The 19399-nt window shown below is 43.0% G+C and overlaps 1 protein-coding gene across 1 annotated transcript in view; it reads left to right on the top strand.

Annotated features, from left to right (window-relative positions):
* Window positions 1-16192: 16192 nt before the first annotated feature.
* acoxl (acyl-CoA oxidase-like) overlaps window positions 16193-19399 on the top strand; it is a 49704-nt gene continuing 46497 nt past the window's right edge. Inside the window, exons 1-9 of the mRNA XM_084153490.1 lie at window positions 16193-16401; window positions 16685-16781; window positions 16906-16992; window positions 17192-17278; window positions 17554-17652; window positions 18044-18158; window positions 18263-18349; window positions 18540-18612; window positions 18820-18952. Of these exons, the coding sequence (XP_084009616.1) occupies window positions 16286-16401; window positions 16685-16781; window positions 16906-16992; window positions 17192-17278; window positions 17554-17652; window positions 18044-18158; window positions 18263-18349; window positions 18540-18612; window positions 18820-18952 (894 nt within the window). The 5' untranslated portion in view covers window positions 16193-16285. The remainder of the gene's footprint in view (window positions 16402-16684; window positions 16782-16905; window positions 16993-17191; window positions 17279-17553; window positions 17653-18043; window positions 18159-18262; window positions 18350-18539; window positions 18613-18819; window positions 18953-19399) is intronic.

Genomic DNA, 19399 nt, shown 5'->3' with positions numbered 1-19399 from the left:
GCCAAATCCTCATACTCAGGGGGAATGTGCAATGCGGGCACCTGGTTTGGACTCTCCACCGAGGTAGCCCCCACGGAAACACCTAAACATCGCCCCACACACTGGGCAGACCACTCCATCAGAGCCCTCTCCTGCCACGAAATAGACGGATTATGGATACTCAACCAGGGCATTCCCAGCACCACCGGATACGCAGGAGAGTCGATCAGATATAGCTGGATAATCTCCTCATGACCCCCCTGCGTACACATCCTAAGTGGTGCTGTGACTTCCCTGATCAAGCCCGATCCCAACGGACGGCTATCTAGGGCATGAACGGGGAATGGGACGTCAACAGGAAGAAGGGGAATCCCTAATTCTAAACAAAATTTACTATCAACAAAATTCCCAGCCGCGCCTGAATCTACTAGCGCCTTATGCTGGGAATGAGGTGCAACCTGTGGAAATCGCACAGGTATACAGAAGTGCGCAACAGAGAGCTCTGGGTAAGTGGGGCGCCTACTCACCTGGAAGGACTCCCCAGTGCGGAGCCTGTCGTCTTCTCCCCTAGGAGACCCTCCCCAGCACCTAGCCGCGGTGTGTCCTCCACGGCCACAGTTGGTGCAGGGGACGGCCCCCCTCGTGCTCCGACCCCTCCTCTCTCTAGCGCCAGCACCCCCGAGCTCCATAGGGCTCGGCTCGGAGGTGCTGGAGGATGGAATGGACGGACCCCCCTCGGAACGTTCGCGGGTAGCCAGCAGGGTGTCCAGCCTGATGGACATGTCCACTAACTGATCGAAAGTGAGGCTGGTATCCCTGCAGGCCAGCTCCCGACGGACGTCCTCTCGTAGACTACAGCGGTAGTGATCGATGAGGGCCCGCTCATTCCACCCTGCATCCGCCGCTAGAGTTCGGAATTCTAAAGCGAACTCCTGGGCGCTCCTCCTCCCCTGCCGGAGGTAGAACAGACACTCCCCCGCCGCTTTCCCCTCAGGTGGATGGTCAAACACAGCCCTGAAGCGGCGGGAGAACTCAGAGTAGGTGATAGTGGAGGCGTCTATTCTCCTCCACTCGGCGTTGGCCTATTCCAACGCCTTGCCGGTAAGACAGGAGATGAGGGCGGACACGCTCTCGTGTCCCGAGGGCGCCGGGTGTACGGTGGCCAGGTATAGTTCCACTGCAGAAGGAAGCCCTGACACCCGGCAGCGGTCCTATCATAGGACCTCGGGAGCGAGAGCCGAATTCCCCTGGGTTCCGGAGCTTGAATGGGCTGACTGGCCGATGGTGATGGCATGGGAGGTGGAGTTGTGGGTGTCCCTCTGGTCTCCCAGCGTTGAAGGGTGTTAATCACGTCCTGAAGGGCGGTCCCGATACGAAGGATCTGATCGTTCTGCTCACGGACCCGATCCTCCAGAGACTCAGGTGCTGCTGCGGCTCCTGCTGATTCCATCCTTGTGGGTGTGTGATTCTGTCAGCGGGTGCTGTAGGTGGGTGTGGTGCAGGAATCAGGCGCAGGACGCAGAAACTTAGTCCAAAAGACTTTAGTGAACAATCACTTAGAATACGAGCCAAAAAGCCCGGAGGCGAGAAAATACGCACACAGGCGTAAAACAAAAGGCGCACTAACATGTGCGAGAACCCTCCCAAACAGAGGAGGAAAACAACGAAGCACAGACAACCAACAGTAGCGCAATCACACACAACACATGACAAACACAACGAGAACTTATAGGACAAATAATGAACGCTAAACGATAACAGGTGTACAACATCAAGACAAAACCAAACGAACATCGAAACATACAACGGTGGCAGCTAGTACTCCGGAGACGACGACCGCCGAAGCCTGCCCGAGCAAGGAAGAGAGGCAGCCTCGGCCGAAACCGTGACAGTATGTGTAAGCTGGAAGTAGAAGCCTAAGTATTGTTGTCCATTAGTTTACTCCAATTAGGGGAGGGGTGGTAGGGTTAGGGGATCATAATAAAGAAGGAAAATATATAAAAAAATATATAGTTACCCAAAAATATATGGGGGATTGGAAATGATGCAGACAATTACATTGATAGAAGCCACAATCTGCAATATTAAAGCTTATCTACCCCCCCCCCCCCCATGCTTTCACAATGAATTAAGGCTGAACTTGACTGCCTGACGGCAGTGGCAGCCAATTTTGAGTGGTCCATGATCTTGAACCATTGAATGTTTCAGTTTGGTTCAACGGTTCCTCTGTATCTCAGTACCTCATACATTTCTTACATTATTTTAACATTATTATTTTAAAAATTATTTCTCCCCAGGTTATCACAGTGTTATGGGCTTGCTACAACACTGAAGAGCCATATGAGAAGGCTTGACTGTGCTGTGTTTGTGTTCAGATCTGCATCTGCATTTATTGAATTAATTTGGTCATAAAGCCATTGTTAGTCCTGTAATCACTTGGAGAGACTGGAGTCCTGCTAGAGCTTCTCATGTTTAGCACAGGGCACATCTCCTGACTGGCTGCTTGAACTGGAGGACCTCATCTTTTAGAAATGCCGTCACCTCTTTCTCCACGAACGGCTTTGACATGTGTCAAGGTGAGTTAGAGTCTGGTTGCTGTGCAGCTTTGGGCAATAAAACATACTTATGTGCACTTGAGTCTTTCCATTATAGTGCTCTGTGTGGGTGGGTGGTATACAGTATATGTAACCTCTCTAAGTCATCCAGAAAAAGGGTATTGTCCCGTCGATGGGACAGGGTAAGAATAACCCCAGTCAAAACATATCACATCATGTCAACATCTCATCCAATGCACACTTTCACCACTAAGCCTGTGCCGCATACAACTAGGCCTAACTAAGCCTACATAAGCAACAAACAAAAAAACTGCTCTAGAGATGCTATCACGTCTTCTCTGTCTCCTCTGTTTTGGGCTTTTAAGGGTTGATGGGTTGTCATTATGTTACCCTGTATTACCAGTAGATGTCTCAGTAAGGAGTAGTCCAACAATAACAACCTACAATAAAAGCAAGAATTAATGACATATGCATACCGAGATCCCAGCAGGATGCACTTTGCGGTGAAACATCTAACTAAAACCTCCCATTTTATTTATTGAAGCCTGTGAATACATTCCTATCTCAATGTTCACTGAACCCCTGACCTTGTCTATTACCGGCACTATTGAATGGGCCTCATTTCCAAAAGCATTATTCAGAGATTTCCATGAAGAGTATGGGAAAAAGTGAAGAGTGACCACACGCCATGCTTTATGTCCCTCTGGGTGTGTTTGAGTTGGTGGCACCATGCCAAGAGGGAGGCCAGAGAGGAAGCTTATTTGCTTATTTCTGGACATGAGTAGTCACATTGTACAGAAACGGTTAATCAAGTGACGGTGAGAAATGTGAATGAGGCAACAGTATTTACTTTAGCCTTTGAGTGGATGAAGCTATATGGGCCACTATATTCTAAGGGAAATTCCTGCACATACAGTACCATTCAAAAGTTTGGACATACCTACTCATTCCAGGGTTTTCTTTATTTTTACTATTTTCTACATTGTATAATAATAGTGAAGACATCAAAACTATGAAATAACACATATGGAATCATGTAGTAACCAAAAAAGTGTTAAACAAATCAAAATATATTTTATATTTGAGATTCTTCAAATAGCCACCCTTTGGCCTTGATGACAGCTTTGAACACTCTTGGCATTCTCTCAACCAACTTCACCTCGAATGCTTTACCAACAGTCTTGATGGAGTTCCCACACATGCTGAGCACTTGTTGGCAGCTTTTCCTTCACTCTGTGGTCCGACTCATCCCAAACCATCTCAATTGGGTTGAGGTCGGGAGATTGTGGAGGCCAGGTCATCTGATGCAGCACTCCATCACTCTCCTTCTTGGTAAAATAGCCCTTACACAGCCTGGAGGTGTGTTGGGTCATTGTCCTGTTGAAAAACAAATGATAGTCCCACTAAGCCCAAACCAGATGGGATGGCATATCGCTGCAGAATGCTGTGTTAGCCGTGCTGGTTAAGTGTGCCTTGAATTCTAAATAAATCACAGACAGTGTCACAAGCAAAGCACCCCCACACCATAACACCTCCTCCTCCATGCTTTACAGTGGGAAATACACATGCGGAGATCATCCGTTCACACACCGTGTCTCACAAAGCCACAGCAGTTGGAACCAAAAACCTCCAATTTGTACTCCAGACCAAAGGACACATTTCCACCGGTCTAATGTCCATTGTTCATGTTTCTTGGCCAAGCAGGTCTCTTCTTATTGGTGTCCTTTAGTAGTGGTTTCTTTGCAGCAATTCGACCATGAAGGCTTGATTCACACAGTCTCCTCTGAACAGTTGATGTTGAGATGTGTCTGTTACTTGAACTCTGTGAAGCATTTATTTGGGCTGCAATTTCTTAGGCTGGTAAGTCTAATGAACTTATCCTCTGCAGCAGAGGTAACTCTGGGTATTCCATTCCTGGGGTGGTCCTCATGAGAGCCAGTTTCATCATAGCGCTTGATGTTTTTTGCGACTGCACTTGAAGAAACTTTCAAAGTTCTTGACATTTTCCGTATTGACTGACCTTCATGTCTTAAAGCAGGGTTCTTCAATTCCAGTCCTGGAGGGCTGAAACACCTCTGTTTTTCATCCTCTCCTTCTAATCAGGGGCTAATTCAGACCTGGGACACCAGGTGAGTGCAATTAACTACCAGGTAGAAATAAAAAACAGAAGTGTTTCGGCCCTCCAGTACCGGAATTGAAGAACCCTGTCTTAAAGTAATGATGGACTGTTGTTTCTCTTTACTTATTTAAGCTGTTCTTGCCATAATATGGACTTGGTCTTTTACCAAATAGGGCTATCTTCTGTATACCCCCCCCCCCCCCCCCCCCCCCACCTTGTCACAACACAACTGTTTAGCTCAAACGCATAAAGAAGGAAAGAAATTCCACAAATTAACTTTTAAGAAGGCACACCTGTTAATTGAAATGCATTCCAGGTGACTACCTCATGAAGCTGGTTTAGAGAATGCCAAGAGTGTGCAAAGCTGTCATCAAGGCAAAGGGTGGCTATTTGAACTTTTTTGGTCACTACATGATTCCATATGTGTTATTTCACAGTTTTGATGTCTTCACTATTATTATACAATGTTTAAAATATAAAAAATAAAGAAAAATGAGTAGGTGTGTCCAACCTTTTTACTGGTAGTGTATGTATGGTTTATATAAACACTAGTGGGAGAACATTTCAACATCTGCGATGTCACACACAGGAAACCAGATCTTCCAACCGCCCCTACAGAAACCAGGAAACTCCTACTTCTCACACAAGCGATATTTGTGAAGGACACACCTCCTTCTCCTCCTACTATACTCACTCTCACACACACAACTACATTCACACACACACACCCACACCCACACTCATACACAGAGTGGAGCTCGTGGCAGTCCAGCTGAACAAATACACTGGATGCCTGTAAGAGATGTAAACTGAAGAGATTCAAGCTTGAGATTTTCTGCAGGATTATCCAAAATGAGCAGCTCTTTCTCAGCCAAAATCCAGTCCAAAATGGAACTGGCTAAAGATATGAAGGAGGAGGATAAGTTGTACTGATATAACGGAGTGCTGTACCCGGTCCTCATGAGTCCAGAGGAGAACCTGAAGGCTATGGAGAGGCTGGAAGCAAGAGCAGATGATGTCATGTTAGTTGCATAACCCAAATGTGGTAAGTCAAAACCATATTTAAATATGGAAAAACTGTTAAACATTTAGATGGTCAGAAGAATGTGCATTAATAAAGTTATGTGTAGTTAGTTTCTTGAGAGACATCCTTCGGCAATGGGCATCTTGATTAAGCATTTACGTTTTCTAATAGTTATTGACTAGCCTATTATATCAAGTTTAATCAGTGAAATAAGGAGTGTTCCACTTGATCTTTAGTAGTCTACTCTCTGCCCATACCTACTGTACACTCTTAGAAAAAAGGGTTCCAAAAGGGTTCTTCGGCTGTCCCCATAGGAAAACCCTTTTTGGTTTCAAGTAGAATGTTTTTTGGTTCAGAACCCTTTTGAGTTCCATATAGAACCATCTGTGGAACCAAAAAGGTTCTACCTGGAACCAAAAATAGTTATTCAAAGGGTTCTCCTGTGGGGACAGCCAAAGAACCCTGTAGCCCTTTCCTGCAATCAAATGACCTAGTGGCCTCATGGGTGGAACGTTATTAATATTTTTCATAATTAATAAACATTATTTATTTATTTACTGACAAATCCAGTGTTTCTATGTCAAACGGTTGTAATATTTCAGTCTTCTGTGACGTATATAAAGTGTAATAATAGAATGCAAACTCAAAATGAAATACATTTCAACTATATATCTGACATGGTACAGGTGTCTTCTATTTTTTAAGCCCATAACCATGTGTGTGAGGTGTATACTTTATTATAATGTAATACAACCGGTTAATGTAATACCTTGTAACAACGGTTAATGTAATAACACCGGCTAATGTAATAACGTCTAAATGTAAACTTTTCAATTTATAATGTAATAAAACCAGTTAATGTAATATCTTGTAAACCCTTTTTTTATTTATAATGTAGTAACTTCAACCGATCATGTAATAGCATTCCAAAATCAATGTTTTACGTATAATTTCCCTAATTTGAATGCACATACCACCCTCCACACACAAACCCATGCACACTCTTACACACACATACACACACACACACAGAAACACTTTATACCAGGGGTGTCAAACTCATTTTAGCTCAGGGGCCACATGGAGGAAAATCTATTCCCAAGTGGTCCGGACCGGTAAAATCATGGTATATATAACTTAAAAACAACAACTTCAGATTGTTTTCTTTGTTTTAATACTATCAACATAAAACATAAAGCTGGAGCCTGAGGACAGTGTGTCCAAAATAGTACAAGCACAACATCACTATTAATCATAAAACACCTCAAGTTTATTTGAAAATTCTAAAGAAAAAACACACAAACACACAATGCCTCAGTGATTCACATAACTGTTTCACAGATCACAGAACTATATCAGGGTGTCATTTCTCAGGCAGAAATGTAGATACAAATAATGAAATCCTGTTCCCCAAACAAGTGCAAGAACCACAGAGTCAAGAATAGGTTAAATATACAAATAAAATAAAATCAATTAAAAACAATAGCACATCAACATAAAAACATATAAACATAAAGCTGGAGCCTGAGGACAGTGTGTCCAAAAGCACAACATCACTATTAATCATAAAACACCTCAAGTTATTTGAAATTCTGAGGACAAACAACACACAAACACACAATGCCTCAGTGATTCACAGAAGTATATCACAGATCACAGAACTATATCAGGGTGTCTCATGCAGCACTTTAAGTGGGGTTGCATAGTTTATTTGACTCCTGATACCTGGCATCTTTTAGCTTTCACCAGCGCATCAATATCAGGCGTCACATCCTGAGTGGCAGCCAACTTCAGGATGTGATTCAAGTGCTTGTGCGTGAGCCTTGAGCGCAGCTTTGTTTTATTTATGCTCATTACAGAGAACTTGCTCACAAAGATATGTGGTTCCAAACATGCACAACTGTTTTGCAGCGAGGGCTGTCAAGTTGGGGTAACCTGGCAAGAGATTCTGATAAAATGTGTCCAAGCCTCCTGGTGCAAAATACAGTGAAAAGTCCAAAAATCACGTCCTCCATTTGCAGATTGCACTTTCTCTCTGAACTTTGTCACAACGCCTGCTTTTTTCCCGATAATTGAGGGCGCACCATCTGTAGCCAGGCTGACAGCGCGGGACCAGTCCACTCCGACCCTGTCCAGCGCGCCGACGAGTGCAGTGAAAATATCAGCTGCTGTCGTTGTATCTGTCATCGGCACCAACTCCACGAACTCCTCGGTGACGGTCAATGTGTCATCAACTCCGCGGATGAAAATGGCCAGTTGTGCAACATCTGTAATGTCCGTGCTTTCATCAATTGCAACCGAAAACGCAATAAATGACTTTACTTTTTGCTTCAACTTGCTGTCCAAATCCACTGAAAGATCGGAAATCCTGTCTGCAACTGTGTTTCTTGTCAGGCTGATATTTGCAAAAGCCTGGTGCTTTTCAGGGCACACAATCTCTGCTGCCTTCATCATGCATGTTTTTACAAATTCACCCTCACTAAATGGTTTTGAAGCCACTACGATTTCATTAGCAATGAGGTAGCTAGCTTTCACTGCAGCGTCACTGATGTCTCGGCTGTGAGTAAACACAGACTGCTGTTTCTTCAGACCCACCAACAGTTCATTCACCTTCTCTCTTCTCCGATGTCCTTGAAAGTTGTCATATTTGTCGGCATGAAGACTCACATAGTGGCGACGAAGGTTATATTCTTTCAGTACTGCAACATGCTGTGAACACACCAAACATACAGCTTTCCCATTCAATTCCGTGAATAAATAGAAGGATGACAATTTTTCTTGGAACACTCTGCACTCTGCGTCCACTTTTCTCTTTTTTGACAGAGACAAATTGGGGCAATGAGGGTGCCAAAGCACATAATATTAAAAGTAGAAGCCGTAATAAATATCGCGGGCAAAACAAAGTAGCTCATCCGGACTGGCTGCACCGGTATAAACAGTTTGCTTGCTTAACACAATTGCTATTGCGCCATCCAGTGGACACAATTGGAACAGCAGTTTCTTTTATTGAAAAATTGCAGCTCATTTTTATACTTTACAAAATCATCTCGCGGGCCGGATTAAACCCGTTTGCGGGCCTGATCCGGCCCGCGGGCCGGACGTTTGACACCCCTGATATAGACCATAGTTTTGATCGGTCTGCTTTCTGTCATTTACATTCTGTCTTGTTAATTGTGACCCACACAGGAGCTGAGTGAAGGTGTGTGAAGGGTCTCTGAGTTATTTGGTTTCAGTCTCAGTGATGCCCAGGTCCAGGCCATCGCAGAGGAGAGCACCTTCAAATGGACTATTTCTTCTACAGGAAAGGTGTGTGTGTGTGAGAGTGACAGAGGGAGCAAGAGAGAGAGCACTGTATGTGGAAAGAGGAAGCTTTGTTCCATAGTGACTGTTTGTTTAATCCCACCCACTGGAGACAGAAATTGTGGGATTATGGTGAGACAAACAAACACTTGATATGATGCATGTTGACTATAAATACAGACTGATGTATCAGGTCTCCTAGTCCTCTCTATCCTTAAACCACCCTTGTCCTTTCCAGGGAAAGAACGCATTGTCATAATGACCTTTGGTAACCTCCTATAGGTTGAATGAATTACTCATTTACTGTCTGTCTGCCTAACAAACCATGACTGTTACCCACAAATACAGTACAGTGTTTGTTTTGTCTTCTCATATAGTCTGTCACCACAGGAGGCTGGTGATGGGAGGATGGCTCATAATAATGGCTGGAATGGAATAATGGAATGGTATCAAGCACATGGAAAGCATGTGTTTGATACCGTTCCATTTATTCCATTCCAGCTATTACTTTGAGCCCGTCCTCCCCCATTGAGGTGCCACCAGCCGCCTGTGTCTGTCGCTCATTGATTTGTACGGTTTCACTCTGCTGGGGTATGGTAAAGGTAGTATAGGAGGACCTCTATTTTCTACATGACCTCACAAAACCTTTTCATGTCTGTGCTGAACAGACAGCCTCCTGCTGGGGGTGTCTTTGAACATTAGGCCGGTCGTGTAACAGCTGATACGTGATATTCACACATGTATAGCAGGCCAAGAGTCATAACATGACCCTCCACAGCATATGCCATAGTGAGCTCACAGAAAATGATTAAGGCATACAAATACTAATTATTTTGTAACAACATTATTATTATGCATTGTGCATTATCATTCATTGAGATCGCAACCTGTTAATATTGCTAACAACATGTTAATCTAATTGCTCATCTAATTGAGTGGCAGTTACATAATGCGATCATATGGTCAGCTTCACCCACTGATAAAAACAGATAAGAGCAAAGCACACTCTGTACACATTCCTAAAAGGCTGTTACACACCTGTATAGGTAGTTCCATACATGATTATCACACCACCAAAATTTAACTTGGTGGGCTGGGATTTTGGGGACGTTCCACGAAATGAGTCCCTTTTGTAGTGTAACTTGGTGAGGGGAAAAAAACATGTTTACTTCACAAAATGCTTACATTCTGTCATAAAGAGCAAATGTTCTACTGCATAAAAAAAAAGACTATAGTACATTTACATTTACATCATTTAGCAGACGCTTTTATCCAGAGCGACTTACAAATTGGTGCATTCAACTTTATTTATTTTATTTTTTATGGGTGGTGGGGGAAGAAGGATTACTTTTATACTATTACAGGTATTCCTTAAAGTGTCTCCGGAAGGTGGTCAGTGACTCCGCTGTCCTGGTGTCTTGGGGGAGCTTGTTCCACCATTGGGGTGCCAGAGCAGTGAATAGCTTTGGCTGGGCTGAGCAGGAACTGTGCTTCCGTAGAGGTAGGGGAGCTAGCAGGTCAGAGATGGATGAACGTAGTGCCCTCGTTTGGGTGTAGGATCAGAGCCTGAAGGTAAGGAGGTGCCGTTCCCCTCACAGCTCCATAGGCAAGCACCATGGTCTTGTAGTAGATGCGAGCCTCAACTGGAAGCCAGTGGAGTGTGCGAAGGAGTGGGGTGACATGAGAGAACCTGTGCCGCTTTCTGTGTAAGGTACTCTGCGAATGTTGTAGAGCATGAACCTGCAGGATCGGGCCACCGCTTTGATGTTAGTGGAGAACGACAGGGTATTGTCCAGGGTCATGCCAAGGTTCTTTGCACTCTGGGAGGAGGACACAATGGAGTTGTCAACCATGATGGCGAGATCATGGAGCGGGCAGTCCTTCCCCGGGAGGAAGAGCAGCTCTGTCTTGCCGAGGTTCAGCTTGAGGTGGTGATCCGACATCCACACTGATATGTCTGCCAGACATGCAGAGATGCGATTCGCCACCTGGTTATCAGAAGAGGGAAAGGAGAAAATGAATTGTGTGTCGTCTGCGTAGCAATGATAGGAGAGACCATGTGAGGATATGACAGAGCCAAGTGACTTGGTGTATAGCGAAAATAGGAGAGGGCCTAGAACTGAGCCCTGGGGAACACCAGTGGTGAGAGCACATGGTACTCTCACCACTGCCAAATAAAGTAACAGGGTTGACTGTTTCATCTTAAAGCAGCCATAAATCCCGTTGTGACAAGGGGAATGGAAGCTTGTTGTCTGCAAGTTTCACAAACATTTTTTAATTGTTAAAACATTTCTATGGGTAACAGGGTTGACATGTTTTGCTCAACCCACTCAGTTTCCCACCACAAAACACCAGAAAATGTCCAAAAAGAGTAGAGTAGAACCGTCTCACCTGCTTTTACACTATGATTTGACTATTAGATGTTCTATGTTTCTTTTGAAAAAAAGATTTAAAAAGGAATAGTTTCACCATATTAAAATGAGAGTTCAATTCATGTAATAGGGTTGACCTTAAAATTAGGGACAGGTTTTAAATTAATTTTTTTAACCTTAAATTACATGAAATAAATAATAATCTTCATAAATTACCTTGTCAAAGCAACAAAATAACTAGTGCTTTACAATCAATGATGGTGAAAACCTGGCGAAATGTTGGGGTTAAGTGGGTTAAAATCTTATGGGAAGTCACTGAGAGTGCAGAGGGACACTTTAGCAAGTCTTTATTCATATTAAAAATATGTATTTAATTTTCCATGTGGTCTATATTAAAGTGCACTTTATTTACTATAACAGGCTTTTAAAATCCAATATCAAAGGGACGCAAAAGGGACTCATTTCATGGAAAGACCCATATACTGTGTTTCATACTCGCCATGTACAGTGCCTTCGGAAAGTATTCAGACCCCTTGACTTGTTACATTACAGCCTTATTCTAAAATTTATTTTTGTAAAAAATCAATCTACACACAATACCCCATAATGACAAAGCGAAAACAGGTTTTTTGAAACTGTATTAAAAATAAAAAACATCTGGGGAATCTGGGGAAGGGTACCAAAACATTTCTGCAGCATTGAAGGTCCCCAAGAACACAGTGGCCTCCATCATTCTGAAATGGAAGAAGTTTGGAACCACCAAGACTCTTCCTAGAACTGGCCGCCTGGCCAAACTGAGCAATTGGGGGAGAAGGGCCTTGGTCAGAGAGGTGACCAAGAACCCGATGGTCACTCTGACAGAGCTCTAGAGTTCCTCTGTGGAGATGGGAGAACCTTCCAGAAGGACAACTATCTCTGCAGCACTCCACCAATCAGGTCTTTATGGTAGAGTGGCCAGACGGAAGCCACTCCTCATAAAAAGGCACATGACAGCCCGCTTGGAGTTTCCCAAAAGGCACCTAAAGACTCTCTGACCATGAGAAACAAGATTCTCTGGTCTGATGAAACCAAGATTTAACTCTTTGGCCTGAATGCCAAGCGTCACGTCCGGAGGAAACCTGGCATCATCCCTACGGTGAAGCATTGTGGTGGCAGCATCATGCTGTGGGGATGTTTTTCAGCAGCAGGGACTGGGAGACTAGTCAGGATCGAGGCAAAGAGGAATGGAGCAAAGTACAGAGGGATCCTTGATGAAAACATGCTCCAGAACACTTAGGTCCTCAGACTGGGGCGAAGGTTCACCTTCCAACTGGACAACGACCCTAAGCACACAGCCAAGACGACGCAGCAGTGGCTTCAGGACATGTCTCTGAATGTCCTTGATGGGCCCAGCCAGAGCCTGGACTTGAACCCGAGCGAACAGTTTTACAAATCAAATCACATTTTATTTGTCACACACACGTTTAGCAGATGTTATAGCGGGTGTAGCGAAATGCTTTTGCTTCTAGCTCCGACAGTGCAGTAATATCTAACAAGTAATTTCTAACAATTTCACAACATATACCCAATACACACAAAACTAGTAAGGAATGGGATTTAAGAATATATACATATATGGACAAGCAATGACAGAGCGGCATGGACTAAGATTCAGTAGAATATTATAGAATAGAATGCAGTATATACAGTGGGGGGAAAAAAGCATTTAGTCAGCCACCAATTGTGCAAGTTCTCCCACTTAAAAAGATGAGAGAGGCCTGTAATTTTCATCATAGGTACACGTCAACTATGACAGACAAATTGAGAAAAAATCCAGAAAATCACATTGTAGGATTTTTAATGAATTTATTTGCAAATTATGGTGGAAAATAAGTATTTGGTCACCTACAAACAAGCAAGATTTCTGGCTCTCACAGACCTGTAACTTCTTCTTTAAGAGGCTCCTCTGTCCTCCACTCATTACCTGTATTAATGGCACCTGTTTGAGCTTGTTATCAGTATAAAAGACACCTGTCCACAACCTCAAACAGTCACACTCCAAACTCCACTATGGCCAAGACCAAAGAGCTGTCAAAGGACACCAGAAACTAAATTGTAGACCTGCACCAGGCTGGGAAGACTGAATCTGCAATAGGTAAGCAGGTTGGTTTGAAGAAATCAACTGTGGGAGCAATTATTAGGAAATGGAAGACATACAAGACCACTGATAATCTCCCTCGATCTGGGGCTCCACGCAAGATCTCACCCCGTGGGGTCAAAATGATCACAAGAACGGTGAGCAAAAATCCCAGAATCACACGGGGGGACCTAGTGAATGACCTGCAGAGAGCTGGGACCAAAGTAACAAAGCCTACCATCAGTAACACACTACGCCGCCAGGGACTCAAATCCTGCAGTGCCAGACGTGTCCCCCTGCTTAAGCCAGTACATGTCCAGGCCCGTCTGAAGTTTGCTAGAGTGCATTTGGATGATCCAGAAGAGGATTGGGAGAATGTCATATGGTCAGATGAAACCAAAATATAACTTTTTGGTAAAAACTCAACTCGTCGTGTTTGGAGGACAAAGAATGCTGAGTTGCATCCAAAGAACACCATACCTACTGTGAAGCATTATATTTTCCACCATAATTTGCAAATAAATTCATTAAAAATCCTACAATGTGATTTTCTGGATTTTCCCTCATTTTGTCTGTCATAGTTGACGTGTACCTATGATGAAAATTACAGGCCTCTCTCATCTTTTTAAGTGGGAGAACTTGCACAATTGGTGGCTGACTAAATACTTTTTTTCCCCCACTGTACATATGAGATGAGTAGTGCAAGATATGTAAACATGATTAAAGTGACTAGTGTTCCATTACTTAAAGTGGCCAGTGATTTCAAATAGGCAGCAGCAGCCTCTAATGATGGCTATTTAACAGTCTGATGACCTTGAGATTGATCATAGTCGCACACCTCACGTAGCCTAGCCCATAGGCCTATATGTTTTGATAAGGTTTGTATCACAATTAACATTGCCAAATAACTTCTTAAAATTAAGCGCATTAATCTGCCTTACAAGGGGTGTAGAGCCTAACTGGCATACATAAGCAGCGCGTGAGTTTCAAGTTTGGGGAAGATACTTTTCACCATAAAAATACACCTTTATAATAAAAGCGTTACATGCATAATCGCATTTGTGATTACTTTTGATAATGGCGTTTTCCCACTATTGGAACATTCTCGCTTACAGCCTACTTCCGTGTGCGCATTGCTGCGCTTATAATGTGAAGAAATAGCCTAATAGTTTATCAACACTTTTAAGCTAAAAGTTCGGATCTGTTGGAAACCATGTGTTTGATGTTGTTGATACCTTTCCAGCTATTACCACGTGCCTGTCCTCCCCAATTAAGGTGCCACCAACCTCCTGTGGTATGAGATATGCAAATAATTGGCCAAATATCTACTTTGGCCTGCCTGTTTAAATGCAACCTAAGCATTTTTACTAGCTACATATCTAGATTTTGGTTAATAAATCACCCTGTTAATTGATTAGTCAAATGATCAGATAATCAATTAATATCCACTGTGGACAGTCAAGCATTACACATACATACGTTTATTTTAGTAGCTCAAGAAATACCATATGTTAAAAAAAATTGACTATTTTTGTTACATTCAGAGAGTAGGCTTACCTCTGCATTCACATTGTCTTTACCATACAGGTAACTGCCAAAATAAAGGAAACTAACATAAAGTGTCTTAATAGGGCGTTGGGCCACCACCAGCCAGAACAGCTTCAATGCACCTTGGCATATATTCTACAAGTTTCTGGAACTCTATTGGAGGGATGCGACACCATTCTTCTGCAAGAAATGTTGTGTTTTGTTGATGGTGGTGGAAAACGCTGTCTCAGGTGCAGCTCGAGAATCTCCCATAAGTGTTCAGTTGTGTTGAGATCTGGTGACTGAGACGGTTTACATCCTATGGGGGCATAGCCATGATAGTCAAAATAAGGGCCTTCCCAGCATTTTGATGCATGACCCTAAGCATGATGGGATGTTAACTGCTTAATTAACTCAGGAACCACACCTGTGTGGAAGCACCTGCTTTCAATATACTTTGTATCCCTCGTTTACTCAAGCGTTTCCATTATTTTGGCAGTTACCTGTAGCTTCCAGTTTGTCGGCTATAGTCTATTCTCTGCTGACATCTAGTGAGCGTAAGTCACACAACATAATTGAATTTCAATTCCTGCGTTTCAGACTTGGTTTCAATGCACTGTATGATGGGACATTAATTAAATGATGCAGTGCATTACTCATTGAATCGTTTTTTCAATTGTTCCCATGTACCTATACATGTACACTATATCATCAATATCTATCTTGAAAAGGAATGAACCTCTATGAAAAATATTTATGAGCAAGTTCTGGGCATGTATGGTAACCTATGCAGGCCTATTCAATTGAATAGGCAATTTTTCATGAAGTTGACCTTACAGCAACCGGAAGGGTATTAAATTATGTTCGATTGGTGCATGTTGAATGCTTTTTCCTCAATTGCCATAAAAAATACATGTCTGTCTCAAACAATCTTCTTTCTCATTTTGAGAGAAATGTTAAATGTAAAAAAATGTATGATACTGCTGCGTGTCCATAACCCAATAAAAAAAATCACAAATTTGTATTTTGAGGAATCCGATAAAAATATATATATTGTGAAAAGATCTGATGATTGGTCAAAAAACCAAGTAGTGGAAAAATATCAGAATTGGGCTGCCTGTGTAATCGCAACCATGTATTATTTTGTACACGTTTCAGCTGCACAAATAGTGACATCATCCGGACGCGGAAGTTGACTGTGAAAGTGACAATATTCAGTTGTGTCTGGTTGTGCTCTGTGTGCTCTGCTTGACAGTGGATATTTCCCAAAAAGAGAGGATATATGAGACATCAATGGCTGACAAATCTACTCCAAGTAGTCTTGCAAGATACCTCGATGGTGAATTTTGGGAAACCAAAGATCATATTCGTGAAGAAATATCCCAAGGCGAGCCCTTTCGAACTAGCAGGTTCGTGATCTCTTACTGGTGGTTTTATCCAACTTTTCTATCATATGTTGATCATCACGACATATTCCTGTGATAGCTAAGGTTTAAGGACATGCAATTTTACGTATCTATCTACAGTTTTCAGCGGTTGGAAAAGGGCTTGTGCGGCTTCCAGCTGTTGAGCGTCGCGGGCACATCTGGATAAAAAAAAAAGCTGATTTCACAGCTGCGATGTTCATGTTCAATTCACTGTTCATGTTTAGTTCTATCACATACTAAAATGTAACACATCTTTATTCTACAGTTATGGTCTCACGTTGGACCAGAATAGAGATTTGACGGTGGAGAGACTGGAGTATATCTTAACGAGGCCACTAATGCGACATCACCTCAAAGATCAGGTGAACAAATTCAGTCTTTTACACCCCTCAACTGATAGCAGTTTTACACCTCACGCATTGCAGAATGTTTGTCTGGGTGTTGTTCAGATATGAAACTGAGTTGTATGTCTTGAGGGGTTTTTAGATGAAAGAGAAACAACCAGGCTTCATAGCCAAGAGCTTGGGTATCACGGAACTGATATGCTCTGCAGATATGTCCACTGGAGTAAAGGTATGCTAATTGACTGCTCCAACACACACACACACACACACACTCACACACACACTCACACAGGTAAGCATTGCTTGTCATAGGCATAGTAAGGTAAGCATTATATAATTATATAACCAAATTCATGATTACACTGTGTAGGCTGTGTGTACTGGCTGTCTGTACTGTGCTCTTTGGCATTCTCCCCTCTGGTCCACAGTTGGGTGTGGTCTGTGGCTTGTTTGGTGGTGCAGTCACAAACCTTGGAAGCCCTGAACAGAAAAAAACATGGTATCTCCCGGTTACGGTACGTGTCCACTGTCACTCACACAGCTCACATGCAAAGTAATGTAACAGATCATTTACAGCTTTTGTCCCAATGTCTGCCTCTTGTCATTACATTCTTACCATGCATGCACTTGCACATAGCTTTTTCCGCCATACACATTCACATTCATCCACAGCACATAGTGCCATTGGATGTTGTTATTTATCCGATACAACAATGGATTTAGCCTTTAATTTTTAATCCTTTGTCAACTCTTCATCACAATTGTTTTGACTGGGTGTAACTTCTGTCAGGATTCGGAGTTCACTGGGATGTTTGCCATGACAGAGAGGGGTCATGGGAGTAACGTCCGGGGAATCCTTACAGAGGCCTGCTACGAGCCATCTACACAGGTCAGCTTAATAACATGCATAACACACTCACAAATCAAGTGACACCATTGAGGTAATGAGGAATTCTGGACTGATGGGCAGTTGATTGGTTCAACACGGCAGCAACCTCTTTTCACCACTCAACATTGACCTACTGTACCGGTCATTTGGGTTAAGATGAAATTCCACTTTAGTTACAGTGTATCATAATTAGTTCCACTATGTGCAGAGGACATTATACCACATACCCCAAATGATACAGTCTGTTGTACGTAATCCGTAACACAGTGGACTAGATCATATTGTGTTACAAAGTTACACAACTATATCAATATGTATGTGAAATATGCAGGTCATGGGCCTTTCTTTACTGATCATATTTAGTTATATCCATTTCTCTTTTGGCCTTCAGGAGTTCATCATCCACACACCGTGTGAGGATGCCCAGAAGATGTACATCGGAAACTCCATGAAGGGGAATTATGCCTCCGTGTTCGCTCAGCTCATCATCAATGGAGATTCCCAAGGTGGGACTCACTCAATACAACAGTCTGTCTGCTATGGATTGTGTTTAGCAACAGCCCCTGTGCATTTACTAATGTATGTTCAATGTTTGTATTCATCCCCATAGGTCCTCACTGTTTCATTGTCCCAATCCGAGACCGACATGGAGTCATGAATCCTGGAGTGACAGCCATTGACATGAAGCACAAAGAAGGTAGCTAGTTTTCAATGGCCTGTTTTTCCTGCAAGCAGTGTTCTTCTTCCAACTGTGTGCCATGAATATGATACTGTGAGACAATTATTATTGTCACAAATGCACACAGTTGTGTATTAATATGTGGATTTTTATTGAACATTTGACACTTAGGCATGCTGTGTGTGTGTGTGTGTGTGTGTTGTCACAGGCTTACACGGGGTTGACAATGGCATCTTGATATTCGACAATGTCAGGATACCGAGGAAGAACCTACTCAGCAAGTGAGTGGACTGTAATCATTGTATTTCTATATAACATATGAATATTATGTGCTCCACTGCCGGGTCAGTGAACAGTTCTCTATAACTGCCTTTGGAAGTTGAATGCATTCCAGACATCGTTGGAATATGTCCTCACTTGAATTATGCCTAGCTGTGTACAGTGTAAAGGATGCAGCATCAATGTGTTTTATGACCCTCCTGCTCCAGGTTTGGCTGTGTGTCGGCAGATGGGCTGTACTCTTCTCCTGTCCAGAACAAGAGCAAACGTTTTAACGCCATGTTGGCTGCTCTCACCCCTACAAGGCTGGGGCTCACTGTCCAGGCCATGGCTGCCATGAAGGTGTGTTTACAGGGCCATGTGTAGTATGATTTAGGCTAGTGTATGTCAACTGATTAGCTCTCTTTAGCTTTAACCATGTTTCCCATCTTACCATGGTTAGTGACAGCTAGAGGGCAGTCTTGATTTACCTCCCTCATAGGGACAAAGCACAACACCGACAGGTATCCTGAACACTGCGTTTGTTACACCATCTTTGACATTCTACATGCTATTCTAATGAGAGAAATCAGCTCAGTCATCTGCAGTTTGAGCGGATTATGGGCATCAGTCTGGGTAAATCTATGCCAGATGGGTTGGCATCATAGTCTGCTGTGTGTACCCAATAACTGGACTGAATTCTAGGTTGTGTCCCAAGTCTGGCAGGTAACCAAGACAATCATACAAAGCTCTGCCCCTAGGTGACCCTTTGGTGATGTTGGTTGGTTGCAAAAATAGAATTGTCATACT

The sequence above is a fragment of the Coregonus lavaretus genome (assembly GCF_964263955.1).
Source record: "Coregonus lavaretus genome assembly, chromosome: 36".
NCBI classification, from domain to species: Eukaryota; Metazoa; Chordata; class Actinopteri; order Salmoniformes; family Salmonidae; genus Coregonus; species Coregonus lavaretus.
The sequence above is the reverse complement of the archived record's forward strand: the minus strand, read 5'-3'. Positions and strand labels throughout refer to the sequence as shown.